General features: G+C 41.3%; 1 protein-coding gene across 2 annotated transcripts in view; it reads right to left on the reverse strand.

Moving 5' to 3' along the window:
- Positions 1 to 21,286, reverse strand: part of NDST4 (N-deacetylase and N-sulfotransferase 4) — a 137,781-nt gene that overhangs the window by 5,710 nt on the left and 110,785 nt on the right. For both annotated transcript variants that reach the window (XM_082236924.1, XM_082236925.1), the window contains 5 exons: positions 11,932 to 12,114; positions 7,846 to 7,942; positions 4,487 to 4,610; positions 2,602 to 2,776; positions 1,497 to 1,667 (listed from right to left, as the gene is read on the reverse strand). In XM_082236924.1, the coding sequence (XP_082093050.1) occupies positions 1,497 to 1,667; positions 2,602 to 2,776; positions 4,487 to 4,610; positions 7,846 to 7,942; positions 11,932 to 12,114 (750 nt within the window). The remainder of the gene's footprint in view (positions 1 to 1,496; positions 1,668 to 2,601; positions 2,777 to 4,486; positions 4,611 to 7,845; positions 7,943 to 11,931; positions 12,115 to 21,286) is intronic.

A 21,286-nucleotide genomic window follows, 5' to 3' on the forward strand; every position in this document is an offset into this window, starting at 1 on the left:
CTAGTGGGCCACTGGTAACAGTGTGTGGGCTGTGTTTGGCTTGAGATGCAAATTGCGTTCTCATGCCTCATCATGGGCTCAGAGAGGTAGGCACCTCTGGCCCTTTCAAGCCTACTGCTGCTCTACATGCACACAAACATCACAGACCTCCCTCTTTCAATTTTCCAGTGTTCTCTGGCACAGATAAAAGCCACGTTCAGGCATTTGCCTGAACATATGAACACATGCATGCCATCCCTGCCCTCCTGTGTCCCTGGGCAAGCCAGTTGCTCTTTAGATCTTTGCACAACTAGAATGGAGGTCTGATGAGTTTTTTAAATTGTTTGATTGAACTCACTAAGGAACCTCATGAGCGGGAGAGCTGGCTTTTTTCTGGGACGTTTTCTAAGTGCATTTACCCAGACATGCTTTAAAAAACCCATTAGAATTTGCACTAAGTGTGTGAAGATTCTAGAGCAGCTGGCATGCCTGGAGAGAATGGAGGATTCTGCGTGAATGCATATCCTTGCCCACATCCCTGGTAGATCCTTTTACATTGTCAGGCTAAAGCAGTAAAGCAAAGTGTCATGGCAGGAGGGAAAGAGGAGCCCTACAATTCTATCAGTCCTGGGATACAGAGCAAAAGTGATGTCTTCTCAGCACTGGATTTGCTGGAATTCCATGCTGTGGCTGAATTTAGGGGTTTCTTGCCCTTCCATGGCACATTTGCAACGCCCTCAAGGCAGAGAAGGAGAATGTGTGGTCTTCTAGATGTTATTGAATAGCAACACGCATAATCCCCCAACCATAGGCTATACAGGCTGGGGCTGATGGGAGCTGGGGTTCAAGAAAACCTGTAGGCTCTCTCCTGCTTCTCCTAAGGTCAAGTTCACACACAAATAATTATTATTAAAAAGCAGGGCTAGAGGAATTTATTTATTTTTAATAAACTTTAGGCAGCAGCAACATATTTACAGTGGTACCTCGGGTTACATACGCTTCAGGTTACATAAGCTTCAGGTTACACACTCCACTAACCCAGAAATATTGCTTCAGGTTAAGAACTTTGCTTCAGGATAAGAACAGAAATCGGGCTCCAGCAGCGCGGCGGCAGTGGGAGGCCCCATTAGCTAAAGTGGTCCTTCAGGTTAAGAACAGTTTCAGGTTAAGAACAGGCCTCTGGAACGAATTACGTACTTAACCCGAGGTACCACTGTACTTCATTTTTAGCAACCTTCTAGGGAAAATATCTCAAAATTCCTCAGCAGAACCCCCAGTTTTAAGATACCAATGGGTTTTTCAGCTCTTTAAAAACTGAACTTGTGTATGAATGTGTATGCTGAAGTGCTTTGTCTTTTAAGATGAGCCACAAGATGAATGCTTGAGGTTTATCAATCCATTATTAAACAAGTTACAATATTGCAATTCATTATTAAGCATGCGACAATATTAAACATGTTACCAAGTTATGATTATAATTTATCACAGGGAAATAATTGGCAGAGAGGGAAAGTTACCTGTGAAGTGGGGAAGTGTGTTAGCCACCTTTCTATGTGGATAGCATACCAGCCAGGGGTCAAACATCTTTTCTGTAGAGCCTTCAGGTCACTGGGTGCCCAGTCATCAGAAGTAATCACTTCATAGAAATTGAATTTTAGGGCAGCTGAGTCCTCATGAGAACGCTGGTGCTAGTTGAAGAAAACTGAATGTTAATTAACCACAAGTCAGGTGGAATGCCTGATATTTCCCAATCTTTTCTCCCCAATCTAGCTAATGTCATTCACTGTAGTGAGTTCTACATCGGAATGCCCCTGAAGATGGTTTGGAAACTACAGTCAATACAAAACGCCACTGCTCTCCTTTTGACTGGTGTGGGCTGGTGAAAACCTTTTATTTATATTATTATTAATATTGATTAAATTTATATTCTGCCCTTAATCCAAATATCACAGAGAGGTTTACAACATAAAAACACAAAATAAAAATGCATAGCATAATAGCAACCCCTCCCCCCTGAAAAAACACCTCCCCACCAACCATTCTGAAATACCTGGCTCACTGGAACCAAAGGTCACTGATGCGGTGGAACATAGGTGAAAAAGATTCACTTGCCAGTGTGGGTATCTAACACTGTGTCTAGGTGTTTGACATCTGATTTGTACTTGACTGCAGTACAGTCGTACCTTGGTTTTTGAACAGCTTAGTTCACAAACAACTTAGAACTTCAACATCGCATACCCGGAAGTAGGTGTTCTGGTTTGTGAACTTTGCCTCGGAAGCTGAATGTCTGGTGCGGGTTCTGTGGCTTCCGATTGGCTGCAGGATGCTCCTGCAGCCAATCAGAAGCTGTGCCTTGGTTTCCAAACGTTTCAGAAGTCAAATGGACTTCTGGAACGCGTTCTGTTCGAAAACCAAGGTACGACTGTAGTGCTAGAACTACTTGCTCATGGCTTCTTCTGCCCACCCATCTCTGATAAGGTGAAATGGGGGCAGTGCTAACAGAGAAGGAACCAGGTCCTTTGGTAAGACACAAGGATATGACTCCCATGATGCCACAAGTAGTGTATATGAACTAGACTTATCACTACTGTTAGATCACTTATTCAAGTACAAGCTCCATACCTGATACCAGGAATATGCCCGGTCTGATGGATCAATGAGAATGGTGATGATTTTTGCCTTGGGGATCAAGGAGAATGCACGCCTGGGAGCGTCTTCTGAATGGAAATAGTTGGCACTTTTCTCAAACACGATATCAGTGGTGAGGTTAGAAGGAGTAGGAAAAAAATTCATATACCTGCAAGCAAGTGAAAAACCAATGTCAGCAATGCTGATGGGGATGGGAAAATACATTAAACCAGTTATTTCCTCTCACTCCAAAGTAAACATTACAACACCTGGAAGCCTAAGCAGCACGGTCAAAGATACAGTGGTGCCCCACAAGACGAATGCCTCGCAGGACGAAAAACTCGCTAGACGAAAGGGTTTTGCGGTTTTTAAGCTGCTTCGCAAGACGAATTTCCCTATGGGCTTCCTTCGCAAGACAAAAACGTCTTGCAAGTTTGTTTCCTTTTTCTTAACACCATTAATACAGTTGCGACTTGACTTCGAGGAGCAACTCATAGAACGTGGTGTGGTAGCCTTTTTTGAGGTTTTTGGTGATTTTTGAAGCTTCTCCAAAACTTTTCCGACACCGTGCTTCGCAAGACGAAAAATTCGCTAGACGAAAAAAATTCGGGGAACAAATTAATTTCGTCTTGCGAGGCACCACTGTATACATTGGGAAACTAATGAACAAATAGATGCCCCATCAGTTAAAATAATAGCAAAGCCACTTCCGGACCTGGCCAGGAGGTGGGGTTGCGGGCTTCATGCCCACCCCATGTGAGCGGGGGCTGGTTTCAGCCCCCGCGAGAGCAGGGGAATACCAGCTGCGCCGTCTGCCCAGCCAGCCAATCGGGTGGCTGGGAGGCGTGGCCTGCCCTATTTAGGGCTGGCGCGGCTGGGGCTCGCCCTCTTTTGCCAGCTAGCCCCCACGTTTTCCCACCCTCCCTCCCTTTAGGTAGGCTTCTGACTTTGCTATGGACTTTGGTCTGTCACCGCAAGGGGCATGGTAGGAATTTTTCCCAATTGGCGATTTGCGGCCATTTGGTTTTTCGCCTACCTCTTAGCAACTCGCCACAACTCCTCGGCATTGGCGGTTAGGCATTGGTAAGAAGGGATTAAGAGGATGTGGGGGGGGGGGAGGAATGCCATCACCTCCCCCCAGAGAGCAAAGGGTGGTCTGATAAAGGACTCCGGGGGCGTGGCCCTGTCTGAAGCCTATGGAGGTGTGGGCCAAAGGCACGCCCCTGAGCGGTGACCCGGGGGAGCTCCTAGTTGACGTGCCTCAGCAGGAGACTCCCCCTCTATGGTGTTAACCCTTCCCGGTCTTCAGCAAATGGGCTGGAGCCGGATAGTCGATAGGACCAATGCCTAAGCCAATGCCTCTCATTCCTGAATTCAATAAAGTTGTGGCCTAATTCACCCAATTAACCTTAATTCTGGTGTCCGGTATATTTATTTATCCTTGGTGGGGAGTGGGAACTCGCCACGCAAAATGATACTTCTACTTTTCCTTTCCTTTCCACATCATTCCCCACACTAAACTTGAATTTTTCATTGCTGCTGATAATAATTTATACAACATCGAGAACAGGCAATTAAAAACAAATTAAAACGGACATAAACAGAATAAAAATGAAAATCTAACTCTTTCCTCAACTGTGTTTGTTTATGAGGAATGTAAATATTGATACTGTAAAGTCAGACGAGATGAAAAAAGTGCAACATTTTGGCAAGCATCACATCAGTACAAACTAATTTCTTATTCATTCTCAAAGCACTATGCACCAAAAACTTATCTGGAAATTATGTAGATGTCACAGATACTTCTATAATTGCTCCTCTGTGGTTTGGCATATGCTAACAATGGACATTTGCTTTGTTTTGTTTTTCTTCCACTTACCAGTCAATTCCCTTGTGATAGTTGTTGCCATTAAAGAACTGAACCTCTTCAAAGGTTTTTGGACTAGGGAGATTACTAATGATGGAAGGATGCATAAGGAGAAATAAATAAAGCGCTGTTGTTCCTACAGGGGGAAAAACACAGAATGCAGGATTATATGATAGTGTAGGGAAGGGTAAAAGATGTAAAGCATCTCAGTAATGGAAAAGTCTGTTAAAAATATGTATTTTATATATCAACCCTGGCAAAGGTTTATTTTAATTGCTTTTTACTTAAATCCTTCTCTCTGGTGAGTTAATGAGGCCCCTACTGACTACAGTGGGAAGTATGCATATATGTTTAAAAGTAAAATTTATCCTGGATCTGAGAAATCTTTTCAATACGATAATGATCTACTTTATGTTCATTTCATTTTTAGATATCCTTCTGGTTTGACATGTTCCTGTCCATCTGAAATATTAGGTGGCTCAATCCTTTGTCTAAAATAGTAGCTATCAAAGCAAACTCACTTACAGTATTTTAATATTTTTTTGGAAGCTGCCCAGAGTGGCTGGGGAAGCCCAGCCAGATGGGTGGGGTATAAATAATAAATTATTATTATTATTATAAAAGTTAACTTTCTCTGCTACTTCTCTCTCAAGAGCACATGGTAGGTATCCACAAATCCATTTTTCTTTTCATTCGCACAGTCCTGTGAGGCTGAAAGTACTATTCAGGTACTTTGGGGTTGGAGATAGATCTGAACCTTAGAGGTCCAGCCATATTATGTTATAATTATGTTGTGGCATCTAAAGTATAAAAAATGAAATGAAATATTGGGCTAAAATAATCAAAACTGGTTTAACCTACTCCCAATAAATGCAGTTAGAACTGAAGTATAAGTCTGCAATCCTAAACACTCATTGAATACCATTGAAGCCCATTGAATACAGTGGGATTTCTGAGAAAACATGAGTAGGATTGTGCTGTTAAGTCTCCTATGCCCAAATCCAACCAAGCAAAACTGGTCTTCTAGAACTGAAACCAATTAAGAGATTTCATGGCTTGGCCACAGAAGATGAAATAATGTCTGATTTCAAACTTTCCTACAGTAGCAGATTCCCCTCATCACCAAAGAAACAAAAACAAAACTGTTTTAGGCAATTAGTTTTAGATTATTTTAAAAGCTGCCTTTTCCACTGCCTCCTCTATAGCTGCCAAACTAGGTTACGTGATAGGAACTCCTGGGGTTTCTTTAAGAATATAATACGAAGTTCTGTGGGAGGAAAGCTGCAGTGGCTCAGAGCTGATGATGGTTTCTTATAAAGAGCGATAATCCATCAGTTGCTCATCGCCAGCTAACTTTGCACTGTTGATGAAACATTAACTTCTAAGTTTTCAATTTGTGGAATGCTCTCCCCAGGGAGGTCCATCTGGCACCTTCATTATACACCTTTAGGTGCCAAGCAAAAATGTTCCTCTTTAACCAGACCTTTGGTTGATTTGATTGACATCTTATGCCCTTTTAAAATGTGGGGTTTTTTTGGGGGGGGGGTGTTATTGGTTTGTTGTTGTTTTTATTTTGATTATGTACTTTATGGTTTTTGTTCTGATTTTATCCTGTGAACCTCCCTGAAACCTGCGGATATAGGGCGTTATATAAATTCAATAAGTAATAATAAAAATAATAATCCTGAAATCTATAGATGCAGATCCATAGCACTGCATGGATATTTAAAACATGGTAGGGACTTTCTATACAATAAGTTGCAACAAACCTGAGTTTGCAACCAAGTGAACCAAGCAGATGGCCTTCTTGGTAGTGGCGCCTGCCCTGTGGAACGCCCTCCCATCAGATGTCAAGCAAATAAACAACTATCTGACTTTTAGAAGACATCTGAAGGCAGCCCTGTTTAGGGAAGTTTTTAATGTTGGATATTCTATTGTGCTTCAAATTCTGTTGGAAGCCACCCAGATTGGCTGGGGAAACCCAGCCAGATGGGCAGGGTATAAATAAATTATTATTATTATTATTACAGTGGTACCTTGGGTTACATACACTTCAGGTTACATACGCTTCAGGTTACAGACTCCGCTAACCCAGAAATATTACCTTGGGTTAAGAACTTTGCTTCTGGATGAGAACCGAAATTGTGCTCTGGCGGCACAGCAGCAGCAGGAGGCCCCATAAGCTAAAGTGGTGCTTCAGGTTAAGAACAGTTTCAGGTTTAGTACGGACCTCCAGAACGAATTAAGTACTTAACCTGAGGTACCACTGTATTATTATTATTATTATTTGAAAGGAACCTGCAGCCAGTCCAGGTTCTCTGATTACTATACCTCTGTGCTATATGGTATACAGTACTTGTTTTCAGATACATGTCTCTCTTATTCACTTATCACACTTTCAAGTTTGCCTATGCAACCCTGAGGTGGATATGTAAAAAATACTATTTGTCATGGGGTCCTTTTGTTAAGGCATGCTGGACTATGGGATTGGCTAAACAATGGATCTTTGGTGTAGTATCTCCTCCTTCGCTTCTCTGTCACTGAAATAGAAGCAGCTCAGCAATTGTGTTTCAGCCTTTAGACCACAATAGATTTACTCAGGAGATTGCTAAAAAAATTGGAGTTTCTCTCTTTTCTGACCTAGTTTGTATCTCATCTCCCAATTCATCAGTTTTGTCTCTTTAAATCAAGAGACATCAGACAATTGCACAGAGGTGAGACAAGAAGTGGTTATAAAGGGAACAGCAGGAATGACTTTTATGGTGGAGATTATTCCTTCTCCTTATCTCCACGGATATTGCATAGTCACAAAAATGGAGAAGGCTGTAAGTTCTTAAACTAAAAACACCTGGAAGAGAAAGAACAACCCAGGAAGTTTGCTGAGCTTGAATAGTGGTTTCTAAATTTATGAATGAAAAATAACTAGCAGAGAAAAGTGTAAGACCAAATCATGTCACTATTTTAGGATGACATTGTGTGGGTTGCTAACTATATGGTCAATAGTGTGTCTGGGGCCACATGATTACCTGGTATTGGACTACTTGACTGCAAAACAGCACCACTGGTCAGGTAGTAGGACTGTGAGCCCAGGTCTGGCATACAGTACAGTAATGTAATGCAATGTCCATCCCTACTTTGATAAAGATTCAGTGTTCAGCAGGAGAATTCTACTCCAGCAATCAATATCTTTCCATGCTCAACACTTGGTCAAGCATTGAAAATGTTAGGGTCCACAGGAAAGCTCTCTGAGTGTGGTTAATGGCTTTTTATCAACGTCAGCAGCTCTCCCAATCACCACATCCTGGACAAAATGTCGAATCCTGCTTTACTTTTGAATTTTGTTTAATGATACCACTGCAGCATTCAATTACCTGTTTTTTGAGGTCCGATCACAAGAAATTTTGGTAGATGGTCACACGTTTTATCCCTAGACCAGATATCCCGATGTCGTCTGTCATCACATGGATTCTGATTGAAAAAAAGGAGTGGATTAATTCCTGGGGAAAAAAATCAAATATTCTGAATTCTGTCCTACTGAAATGTAGTGAATGTAGTGAATGCTATGTAGTGAATGCTCCTCGCTTCCTGCGATGGAATGTAAGAAGAATCCTGCCGCTCCCTGGTAGACCAGAGACCTGATCTTGAAGCCCAGGTGCAAGAGAATGTATCCAAATTACTATTAATGAGAAGGCTGAAATTAATGTTAGATGCTGTGACAAACTGTCACTTGAATCTAGTGCCCAAAGCTAGCCTATATTTTAAATTATTTATTCTGACAAATTATTTGTTAGGTTTTTTTTTCTCTTTGTGGTTGTTGTTTTTTTACACAACAAAATGCTATTTCCCCCCGCCGTTTGTAGGTGTGTATATTCGTCTCATTAATAAGCTTTCCAAAATAAGATGCAGAATAAAATTTCACACATGAAGAAAAACCTACACTTAAAATACGTGGTTTGATGTGTGCAATTATCGTGTGAAAACACCACCCTGTAGTTTGCCTGACAAACCACAGTTGAACAACTCAGTTTAAATTGGAGCACTTGGCATTAATTTCTGGTCTATAAGTTCAAATCCCAATTTGTATTGCATTTGTCTAGCTCCAGTGAATTCGCTGACCTTCTCAGAACAATGCGGCATAAAAGAACTGCCTTGTGGCAACAGACTATCTAGCACAATGCCTTCACACCAATGTACCAATGAGACCTTTCTGTGATTTCTTTTCTGCACATATACACCAGCGTTAGTTGCTGCTGTGCATAGTCAGCGTGCACAGGCTGGGGAACATAACCATTGCATATCACCCTACTACTACTACTACTACTACTACTAATAATAATAATAATAATTTATTATTTATACCCCGCCCATCTGGCTGGGCCTCCCCAGCCACTCTGGGTGGCTTCCATAAAAACCAAAAATACAGTAAAATATCACACGTTAAAAACTTCCCTGAACAGGGCTGCCTTAAGATGTCTCCTGAATGTCAGGTAGTTGTTTATCGCTTTGACATCTGCTGGAAGGGCGTTCCACAGGGCGGGCGCCACTACCGAGAAGGCCCTCTGCCTGGTTCCCTGTAGCTTTGCTTCTCGCAATGAGGGAACCGCCAGAAGGCCCTCGGCGCTGGACCTCAGCGTCCGGGCAGACTGATGGGGGTGGAGACGCTCCTTCAGGTATACTAAACAGTCAACTGGAGTTCCCCAGATGTAAAATAGGGCTATTTGCATTTTACCTCCCAAGGCTCTTAGGAATATGTGCATCGCAAGGTAATGTTTGCACTTTATGTGCTACATCAATGTTTAGTAATGGATGTTGCCAGTTCTGATATTTGATTATCCAAAATTTACAGTTTGCTTGGTTTTATTTCTTCTTTTAAAAGAGGCAAATCAATGGAATTGTTACTTAAAGTTAAATTTATCCACTTCAAACTCAGGTGGCAATTAAGTTTCCAAGATAAAGTGTTTTGGCAACATTGAACATTCTCAGGGCGACACAAAAAAAGCGAAAGATCGCAGATCGAGGTTACTGTATTTAGCCATTTATCCTTCTGCCATGCGTTAATGAGAAATAAAATGTGAGAAGAAAGTGAAAGGAGGCTCTTCAAAAGAATTATCATGCTGGAATTGCCTTTGTAGGGGATCCTGGTGTGCTAAATACAGTGGGCTAGATATTCAGATGGTATTGATTATACAGCTTTATTGCAGTCCACAGGCATCATGGCTTAAAGCAAATGGGTAATCCTTTCTTTCAGCAATGAAAATTGTAGTGAAATTTGTCTTTCAAGGTTATAAGGAGCTGTTTCTCAGCCCAGCCCCACTAAGATCCTTTTATTAAAGTTCCCAGGAACAAAAGTTAGGATGGTACACCCTTTTACTGGGACTGTCATTTGCTGTAATTGTTCTTAGGACTGAATATTAAATTGTTGTAACCTATCCTGGGACTTGCTAATGAAGGGCAGGTATCAAATGTATAAAAATTACTATAATAATATACACGTATGTGGTCAATGTGTAATGGCACCTACCAAATTACTGACTTCAGTTCTTGATGTACGTCTTTTACAGTTGACTGAATGATATGGCAGACACGAATTTTGCTTTCACATTTTTTTTGAAGCCACCTGATGTAGATGACAATATAATAAAATAGGTGCACCTGCAACCCTGGAAGGTCACCTAGTCCGCCACTGTTTCAAAGTGTTGCATCACACAATTTACATGTTTTTAATTAAATTGTAGTCACCCTGAGCTTGGGAAGAGTGATTTGGAATATATGAGGCAAATAAGTGATTAAAAAGGCAGAGTATGGCATCTTTCAGAAAAGTCCAGGGGACATTAGTGTATTTGAAAATGCACAATGAAGAGTCATGAGGTGGATCTAAAAAGCCATGAAAAAGAGACCAAATTATAAGTTACTTATACTGTAAAAATATGTAATATCCATTGCATGAAGAAGCAAGAGACATTTGATAGTATAATTAGTAGGCTTGAGACAAAAATATTTATTGTATTCATTTTCAGCAGTTTTGAAAGACATCCCCTCTTACAATGAAGTTGAAAGGTACTCCCTGTTTTTAAAGAAATGCTTCTGAAATTGTTCGCCTGATCATTTAGATTTTCTTTCTTGCTGTCTTTGTCAACTGATTTATTTGCCTTCAGTAGCCAAATTGATTGGCTGTGTCAACCCAACCAGCTACATGATCCCCCAATTGCTAGGGTCACCCACATCTAATAATCTAACAAACCTAGCCCTTACTCTCAATGTACTTTGCCTTCACTGACATCATCAAGTATTGGCTATGTAGAACTGTGATGTCATGTTGTTCACTATGTAATATTGGCTGGGATAGCTCATGTGACTAATCCAGGAAGAAGAAGAAGAAGGGGGTGGGGAATGGCACCAATACAGCAGCAGACACAGGAATCCATGGCACGGAACAAGTTTGAAAGAGAGCAATAATTTCATTAAAATTGAAGGATTTGGGGAAAATATTTCCATTACTACTTATCCCTAAATTGCTGTTTTTGGTGGAAAAATTGAAATGTGAAAATATTTAGTCCGGTTCTAATAACTGCAGCTTTCTTTAGACAAGGAATAATGAAATGGTAGATATTTCAGTATTTGGGGAAACTTTCATCTGCCCAAGTGTCCTACTCTCTTCCAAACTACACAAGGACCTAGGCTGTACTTATGCCATATATATAAAGAGCAAGTCTTGGAAACTGTAGCTTACCCTTCATGGACCTACAATTCCTATCAGTGTTAACAATGACAGTTCCAAGGATTATTTGGGGAAAAGTAATCTGTTTTAAATGTGCTTTCAATATATGGCATCTATGCAGCCTCAGCGGGGCTAGAGTTGGCGCATTTTGACCAGGAGTGCATTTTTCCTATGGCACAAGAGGCTATAGACCCCCTCCTTAGTTAGGTACTTGTGTACATTTTTCTTCAAAATAGTCAAATAAATGAATCCCAAATGCTGCCATTCCTCCAGGTTGCTTGCGGTAATTGGAGTTGCAAGGATTCCATGTTATAACATGGCTTGTCTGCTTGCTCTGTCTGTAGTCATCTAGCTGGCTGTTCATCAAAACAAGTTAATGCAATGCATCAAGCAAATAAAGGGGAAGGCATGATATGAAGAGTACACAAACACTCTTTGTCTTATAAACAACAGTCAGTGTAATAGCTGTTATTTTACAGCCTAGCTCTAGGCAGGTGCTAATGAAGGTAATGTGACAGACAGTACCTTATCTTCTAGCTAATGTATTCCTAGGCCAAACTGCTGACTTTGAAAGGGGAATTAAATGATTTTGAAAGGCCATTTAAAAACAGATTTAAATGTCTTAATTAGTAGACGTTGCATTTATAGTTCTCCCCCTCCCCCTGCAGGCAGTCTTCCCTAAAACAATATTGTGAATGAATGCTGGGCTCCTGCTGTTCAGTCAGCTGGGTCTCCTTACCTGCCAGAGTGGGTCTTTTTGCTCAGGGAAGAGCTCAAAATACTTGTGAGCCAGCTGAATGGGACGCAGGGTCTGCAGCTTCAGGTTTGTCCAGCTCTGAACAAAGCTGGCCAGATTGACAAACGTGTACAAACCCAAGCGGTCATTCCCGTAGTTAGACAAATGAGTCATGAAGATACTGATCTGAAAGGTGAACAGATGAAATACTTGTTTGTTGTAGTAGCAGGAGGACATTGCTAGGTGGCAGCAACTATGTTCCCAACCTGAAGTTAAAACATTTTTGTTGTTATTTAAAGTGTTCTAACATCCATTCCCTTCTGTCACTCTGCAAGGATGCTTTTCAGCAAATGTATACCCTGCATGAACTTTTGCTGTTGTTTTTATTCTAAAGGAAGGACGATAGCAGTTTTTACAGCATCTCTGTGTACAGCAGAATATGCCTTGGATTTCACAATAGTTTTCCACCTTCTTTTGCTGTTGCATCACAAGGTTTAGTAGTTTTCAGAGGCTCTCAAAGCTTCGACTCTTAAATCCACAGATAATGGGATGCGATGGGTGATCACAGTTGTAGCAGCATCTGCACCAGATCTAATGCACTTCCCTTTTTTCAAGGTGTGATGAATGTTGCTAGGTACTAGAGACTCATATAATTTGCTTACAGTCTTGAAAAGAACAATATGTCTACAATCATTCCCTTTGCCCATGTGGATTGGCTCCAAGAATGTTGTGTTGTAATTGTTGTAACCAGCCCTAGGATCTTAGGGTGAAAGGCAGATAATAAATTGTATTAACAACAGCAATAGTTCCACAATGGGATGAATGCTTCCTTTTCTATCCAGGGCTTAAAGGTAAAGGGTAAAGGGACCCCTGACCATTAGGTCCAGTTGCGGACAACTCTGGGGTTGTGGCGATCATCTTGCTTTATTGGCCGAGGGAACCGGCGTACATGTGCCCAGCATGACTAAGTTGCTTCTGGCGAACCAGAGCAGCACACGGAAACGCCGTTTACCTTCCCGCTGGAGCAATACCTATCTATTTGCACTTTGATGTGCTTTCAAACTGCTAGGTGGGCAGGAGCTGGGACCAAGCAATGAGAGCTCACCATGTCACGGGGATTCGAACCACTGACCTTCTGTTCGGCAAGCCCTAGGCTCTGTGGTTTAACCCACAGCACCACCTGCACCAGGGCTTAGGCCAGTGTAAAAAAGTACTGCTTTAACCATAGGGGAGATTGCATTCCTGCTGTGACCAAAAGCTTTTTTTGTTTTTTACCACTTTATGGCAGAGTGAAGGTATGAACCATTTCTCTTAATTTGCCTTGATATCTTCTTATTGACTATGTTGCATTGTTATCAAGGGCTATAAACAGGTGGGGAGAGACCCTGAAAATAGTCACTTGGGAATTTTATGTGCATGATGTAGTTGGATCTCATGGAGATTCTGGCTGGGGAAATAAAGTTTAAACACAGAAATATTGATAACAGTCAGATGGACCCATGTCTGTTGCTTTCAGATTCACCCACCCACCCACACCCCATGATTGCTAATCATGTTGCTAATGTTGCATGTAGCTGAACAGATAGATTCTTCATTTATTTACAATTTCACAATCCCATTTAGCTGGTTTTCCAGCTCCGTATGCCTCATGGCACTGATGTGTTGGACATTTGATCTGAAGAAAATATTTCTCTTCAGCTTATTTTTTATACAAACTTATTTCATTTTCTCTTTTGCCTGATTATGGCTTTTTGCAAAGTGACACCACTTTCAAATATGAACAGCATAAAGGACAATTCATACAGAGATTGAAAATTAACTGCCATGAGTGCAAAGTCAGCGCTTTATCAATAGATGCTTTCTATCTAGCTTTCTGTAGATTCAGCCTATCTTTGTTATTCACAAACACTGGATTAACTAAAATTAGGATGTACATGGAAAATGAGTTAATTATACAGTTATCAAGAGATAAGAAAAGCAGTAAGCAATTATCATACTTCGCTTTTGTTTCCAGTGGATTCACTCCCGGGTTAACAAGAAATATGCATTTTGTTGGAGGCAATGTAAATTAACTAATGCCACCACTGCAATTAGGGAGAGACATGCTAAACAGTATGTTTTGTAGTCATTATGGTACGCTTCTGACAGCATTATGAGGAAAAAAACCGTGGCGGAAGCATTTCCCCCCTTAGCATCTGAGAAATATAGTGATCTCTCAGTAATATATTCCCTGGAGTGGCATTTTGCGGTAGTCTGCTAATGGCATCTCAATGTGGAAAACAAAAGAACAGCCCGGATTCTACATTTACTGGGCATTTGTAATCAATGACAAATTTCTCTTTGTCTTGGGGCCAATGTGGACATCACAGCCAACTTTCCAATGCAAATAACTGCTCACTAATGGAGCAGCCGACTTAGGGCAGGGTTGAAGAGAATGGTGACAGGGATGGCTAGTGTGGAGAGTTCAGAAATGGCAGAATCCCATCTGAGGAGGGCTGTCACATTGTCTCTTGTCTCTTCTTCAGGTTAAACACACCCAGGTCCTTCAACTGGACTTCTTCATAGGACTTGGTCTCTAGGTCCTTCTCACCAGCTTTATCAGCCTTTTCTGCACACATTCCAAGCTGTCGCTATACTTTTAAAATTATGGTTCCCAGGACTAAACATACTCCAGATAAAGTCTGACAGCAAAATAGAGTGGCACCATTAATTTATAAGCTGGACATTATACTTTTGTTGATACGATCTTCAACTCTCAGCCCAACCTTAAACTTCTGGAGTAGTAGTGGGATATAAGTAATGAATAAATACATGATGGGAAAGGGAGTGCAGGGTTTGTTGACATCCAGGCAAGCCACCATAAGGTGGGCCTGAAGTTCAGAAAGGCTTCTACCTGGGAGGAATGACTCTTAGTTGCTTCTTTTAATCTTGCCTTCACATTCGTCTCCATATGTGCACACTAATTTATATTTATGGGCATAGCTAGGCATTATGTAAGAATATCCCAGGTAGATCAGAACAAGACTCCAGCAACAGCCAGATGTTTACAAATAGCCTTTATGTAACAAGCCTCTCATCTGACCTCACTATCTAGAATAGATGTGTCCTGCTTCTAAAAATGGGGGTTTCACTTAGTTATCATGACTTATAGACCTATCCTGTAATCCCACAAGTTAATTCCTGCAATCTATAAAGATGCATGTACTTACTTGTGGATAATGGAGGAAATGTAGCTGAGTACAGTTCTGGGACTTGAACCTATGCAGTCAGAAGAAAGCACTACTTAGTCCCAGGAAACTATGCATAGTATTGCCAACATGTTATGCACTATGACTTTTTTATATGTGTGTGTACAGTGGTACCTCTAGTTATGAACTTAATTCTTCCGGAGGTCCATTCGTAACCTGAAACTGTTCTTAACAAGAGGTATGCTTTCTCTGATGGGGCCTCTTGCTGCCGATGCGCGGCTGGCACACAATTCTGTTCTCATCCTGCAGCAAAGTTCTCAACTCAAGGTAACTCTTCCAGGTTATTGGAGTTTGTAACCTGAAGCATTTGTAACCTGAGGCGTTTGTAACTTGAGGTACCACTGTATGTCATACCACCCACCCACCCACCCACCCACACACCTAGAACTGTCTGCATTTCTGGACATTCCTAGTGGACATGGTTATGGGGCAATCATAATGAGCTCCTGTACTTCCAAGTTTATCACTACACCACTGGACTGGCAGTGCCATGTAACTCAGAAATGAATATTTCTGCTGTAAGTGTTTTTCAGGCATGGAGCTGAAGGGAAAGCCTTGAAAGCCTGCTGAGACCTAGAGATCTGCATTCACACCCTCCTCTTCCGCTTTCTAGAATAACTGCAAGATAAGGAGCCATTTGCTTTTCCATTTTCGCCCCTGCGGCTTCTGCCAATGTGCCACTTCTTTAACTGTGGGTTCACAGTGTTTAAAAACATGTCCATTAGTTTGCTAAAATATTTATAAAGCTTTTAGTACATCCATAAGGTGAAGATGGATGGAACTTAGGAGGAAGTGTCCCTCATGACCCATCCATAGCTGTGTTAGCGCTGTATCCACTTTATTTCACAGAAGGTCATTCAGGCTGTTTTTGTCTCACTCCGAGTCTCCTATCAGCAAAATGTGGTGAGCTCACTGTATATTTTCTGCATCGGCTGAGTGAGGCACAGGCAGCTGGTGCAAAATCACTGGATGCAATCGGAGAAGAATGCTGGACTATGCAATCAACTTTAGATTTTTTTGGTGGCCCTCAGCAACATTTGATGCCGCTCCCCCATAGCCCTCACCTTGCCAAAGCAGGTAAGCAAGGTGCTGGCCTTTGGGAAGGAGGAAGGAGGGCTGTGACTGGGTCTTAGAGCCCTCCCACCGCCTTCCTAAATCCTAGTTAGGGCTTTCCCAGCTTTGGGAAGGAGGTGGGAGGTCTGGTGGTGGGGGGACAAATTCTGGCCTCACTCCCCCCTCCTACCTAACAAGACAGTGAGCGGCCCATGGGTTCCATGTCAACGTACTATTGTGGCCCATTTGGTATGAAAAGTTGGAGCACCCTGCCCTAGAAACCAGTGAGTTATTTGATGTTTATAGGACTGCACTGGAAGCTCACCTGTACATTTAATCTGCTATTTAGCACCGTTAAGTTGCTAGTTGTCATTTAGAAAAAAATAAACTGAGGCAATACCATTTGCCATTTGGGTTGCTTTTTCAAAAAAATCCTTTAGCTGACATAATGCAACAAAAATCGCACCCTACATCTGGCTATTTACTAGCTTCCCGGAGTCTCATTCATAATATTTGGTTAGTGACTTATTAACAAATAGGAACTGTTTTGACTTAAGACAGATGAGCTTGCAAAGACCAATCTTCCCGAATAAAAAGCCTGGACAGTGACTTCATTAAGGCATCTTTAAGAGGGCAGCTGTTCAAACAAAGAACAGAAGGCTCTTGCTGTATTTCAACCAGCAATCGCTTGACAAACCATTTTTCTTTCCCTTCCAGCACAGACCTGATTCATTAAAAAGGCAATACATGCTAAACGCAGTGCTATTAATTCTAGGTGAAATGCATTCAGACAGCACTTGGCCGCATTCTGAGGGCTCTCTCAGCCATTATGCTGATCCTAAAGCAGTGCTCATTTAGCAGGAAACGTCACATGGCAAGATCTAATGAGCAGTTGATTCCAAAACTTAATTTCTGAAATAAGTGGTGCAGTGACTTGAGGCTATAGCATAGCTTACTGAGTTAGAGACTACCAGGATAGGCCCTGGAATCTATTTTGAACTCTGCTTCTTCCAGCTCAACAATGTTATTAGGATGAAGAAAGTATTTGTTTTTGGGTGGGTGGGGGGTACTGGAAAGCTTAACATGTGAGCACCTTCTGCTCAAATTAAGTTATTTTTAAGAAACCCTGAAAGTTTTAGGCTGCTACCCTAACCTCACTACTAGTGAGTAAGCACTATTTAATTCAGTAGGACTTACTTCTGAGTAGATATGCTATAGATTGCAGGAATAATTTCTCTTTTCTCCTAGAGGCTGGGGGAGGGTTTACCTTTGAGAAGCTCTGAACACTAAGAAGTGCTCTACAAATGTCAAGTATCAAATTTGAATGTGACCAGGATATAGAATTTAAGTTTGCAATCTGATGGTGTCTCATCTTAAGGCTTGGTTACATCTCATTGTCACACTTAAAATGTGACCAAGAATAAGAATCCAAGCTGGAACAACATCGAGGAAGTGTAAGACGACATGGATAGTGTGGACTTATATTCTAAGTTCTGTCTTACTGTCACATGTTCCTTGAGAAACAGAATCTAAGTTTTGGGCTATGTCCACAGGGTCACCTTGGTATTCAATAGCTCCTACTGAGAAACAAGAACATGAAAAGGCCATTTCATTTACAGGTCAGGATCATGTGCATCAATTGGCTATGGAGTTGCACTCTGAAATATGTTTTCTTTATTTCATCCAAACATGTTAAACTCACTGTCTGACCCACTATCTCTACTGTTTTCCTGATAGTTTTTGCCTTCGTTTTTGGAAGTCTGAGAACAAAAATGATACCTGCAATTTCAATTTTATTTCCGAGAGATAGCTATACTACTTGCTCTTTTTCTTCTTTGAGCACATCATTTGTTCCTTTCCTGCACCTGTTACATAAACTGTAACCAATAGGCCCTTTTCATGCTGTAATGTTTTGTGTCATTTCCTTTATCTGCTTTTGTCGTCTACTCTTTGATGCATCAAGCATGGAGATACATGAAAGCAATGAGTTATCTGGGGGTATGAATGCCAGATGTCACTCAGGGGGGAAACATACTTCTGTCAAATTGGTTATAGTTCGTTCTCCTGAAGGAGACATTTTTCTTTCTCTCTCTCTAACTTCTGTCCTCTGAACGCCACCCACCACATTCCCAGTTCCCTCTCAGCTAGTGGTTTCATGATTATTAAAGGGTTAGCGTTGGTATTTCCTGTTGCAAACTCCACTGATGAAAGCATTGGGGACAGTGCAGAGACAGTCCAGTTTGTTTAGGTGCATTAGAAAAAAGGGAATGTTTGCCTCAAAGAATGAAGTGAGATGAAAGTTGAAGAATAAGATATAACAAAGTAACCATGATCTGGTTTGAATATAGAGAGGGGAACGATAGATAGGACTCACAATTGGTTTCATAGGAAATTAAGAAGCATTTAATCAGTGCTTTTTTTCTGGGGGAACGCAGGGGGACACATACCCCTAAACATTTTGTGAATCTTTGTACTTTTGTCTATTTACTGTATTTATTTCCCCCGATTTGAACTATAAAATGGTGATTTTCTTGAGTCGAAATGAGAGTACCCCTAAACATTTTCTTTAGAAAATAAGCACTGTATTTAATAATATGGCCAGTTATGACATCATAGAATCTCAACAAACATGGCAGTGCCTTTGCTACCCATTCCATCTCCTTCTGCGGTAGTTCAGTAAAGTTGAGTAGCAGAATCATATAAGTAATTACTTTTAGGATTTCAGCCTTAATTTTCAGATTTTGAGAAATCAGCAATCATGCACTAAATGTTTAACAGAGTTGTAGCTACCTAACATCTCTCTTGCTTTCTCTGGAAATAACCTAGGAGCTTCCAGCAATCAAAGAAAAGACAGATATGCCTCCTTCCCGTGGCACAGCTCAGGGGTAGAGTATCTGACGAAAAAATGTCCCAGGTTCAGTCCTTGGGCTCTCCAGATAGAACTGGGAGAGAATACTTCCTGGAACCCTGTGGAGCTGCTGCCAGTCCGTGTAGACAATACTGGGCCAGCTAGACCAGTGGTCTGACTCAGGGCATGTACACAATGAGTAATAAAGTACATTCAGTGCTAGATGCAGGCATCTTCCCGGGATGCTGTACACGCAATGTCATCCCCAAGTCGTCCCTGTCCCACCTGTGTGTACAGACAACACAGTCGCTGCTGTGTTAGATGGAGTTACAGCATAAAGGTGTATACAACTGCAAACCGCTATGTAGAAAAGTACACAGTGAAAAAATGACCCCTGCACATTTTGAAGGCTACATGTGCACACAGCCTCAGTATAAGGCAACTTCCTGTGTTCCAACCCTGCCAAGACAGAGAAATCTGAAGAACTTTCTAAAATAGATACAGTATATATTTTTAAATTCCTTATCATTAAGTTCACAGAATCATAGAGTAGAAAGGGATTTCGAAGATCACTTAGTTCAACTCCCAGTCAATGCAGGAAATCTACTACTACATCATCTCTGATAGGTGGCCACTAACTTCATACATTAATCACAACTTTTAAAAGTTTGCCTCTTTAGAGTGTCAATAGATTTGTTGTTAGGATAGTACGTTCAGGGGCAATGGAGTATGGCCCTCCAAGTTCCTGCCATTCCTTTGTTGCCATGTATACATTGTTCGGGACGTGGGTGGCGCTGTGGTCTAAACCACAGAGCCTAGGGCTTGCCAATCAGAAGGTCGGTGGTTCAAATCCCCGTGATGGGGATTTGCTTGGTCCCTGCTCCTGCCAACTTAGCAGTTTGAAAGCACGTCAAAGTGAAAGTAGATACCTTCCCAGTAGGAAGGTAAATGGCGTTTCCGTGTGCTGCTCTGGTACGCTAGAAGCAGCTTAGTCATGCTGGCCACATGACCCGGAGGCTGTATGCCGGCTCCCTCGGCCAATAAAGCGAGATGAGCACCGCAACCCCAGAATCGTCCGTGACTGGACCTAATGATCAGGGGTCCCTTTACCTTTATACATTGTACAGGCCAGCCTCTACAGAGTTCTTAGGTAGCTCAGCCTTGTTTGATAGACTCTCGCCTTTACTAGCCGCATTCAGCTAATTCATCCATTGGACCTGTTTCTGTAGCTTAGGTTCAAATCAGTTCTCCTTCTTGGTATGTGACTGATGAAAGTGTTGGCTTTATACATACAGGTGAGTTCTCAGGCTCAGGCTGTAACTTTCCTTGAGAACTGATAAAACACATGCTGGCGTTTTTCAGGTTTGTAAATATAATGCAATTATTTACTGTCTCGAATGAAAAACATAAATTCAATTTTTCAGAGAAATTAATAACAAGCAAAGTTCCTAGAGAACATGCATTACTTTTGTAGCTGAATTACCAGCTTTTGGTGCAGCAGGCTCTGTGGGAGAGCAAGAAATATTGCTCTGGCTGCAGTTCTGATCCAAGCAATGGCATTTTAATTTCCCATGTAGGTTTGTCAATACATCTCAGACTTGTAAATTCCACTGTTCTAGCCCTGGGTAGAAATTCAGTAGATCAGTCTTGTTGTGAGGGGCTTATACTTATATAACATGCCTTATTACCGAGACCTATGAGGAGTTAACAATACTTTAAAAAATACAGCACATGCAACAGAATGTAGAAGATGTTATCAATCATATAAACATACGGAAATATGAGAATCGGAGGGCATAGCAGAACTTATATCTACTCTGGGAAATAGGCTAAAACTGCAATATTATTCCTCTGTAATATTGCAACACTTGCTCATAGAACCACACATTACTAAAGGCTTGCAAGTTATCGAAGCTGCACAGGAGTTCAGCATCTTAAACTTTTCAGTAACTTTCTCAACACAAAAACAAGAAGTTACAGAATCTTATTAAGAATGAAGAGCATGGAACAACGCCCTCTATCGATCAGATATACTGCTTATACAATCATTACAATGCTTTATGCCGTTGGCATGGCCTTAATGAAACAGGATATAATTTTATAATTGTATCCATTTCATTCACTCCTGATTTTTCTTTTGAATTTATTATCAAAAGATCCTCGTGTCGAACTTAAATTATTTTGTTGCTAATGTTTCTTGTTCATTTCA

This window comes from Podarcis vaucheri, assembly GCF_965113315.1.
Source record: "Podarcis vaucheri genome assembly, chromosome: 9".
NCBI lineage: Eukaryota > Metazoa > Chordata > Lepidosauria > Squamata > Lacertidae > Podarcis > Podarcis vaucheri.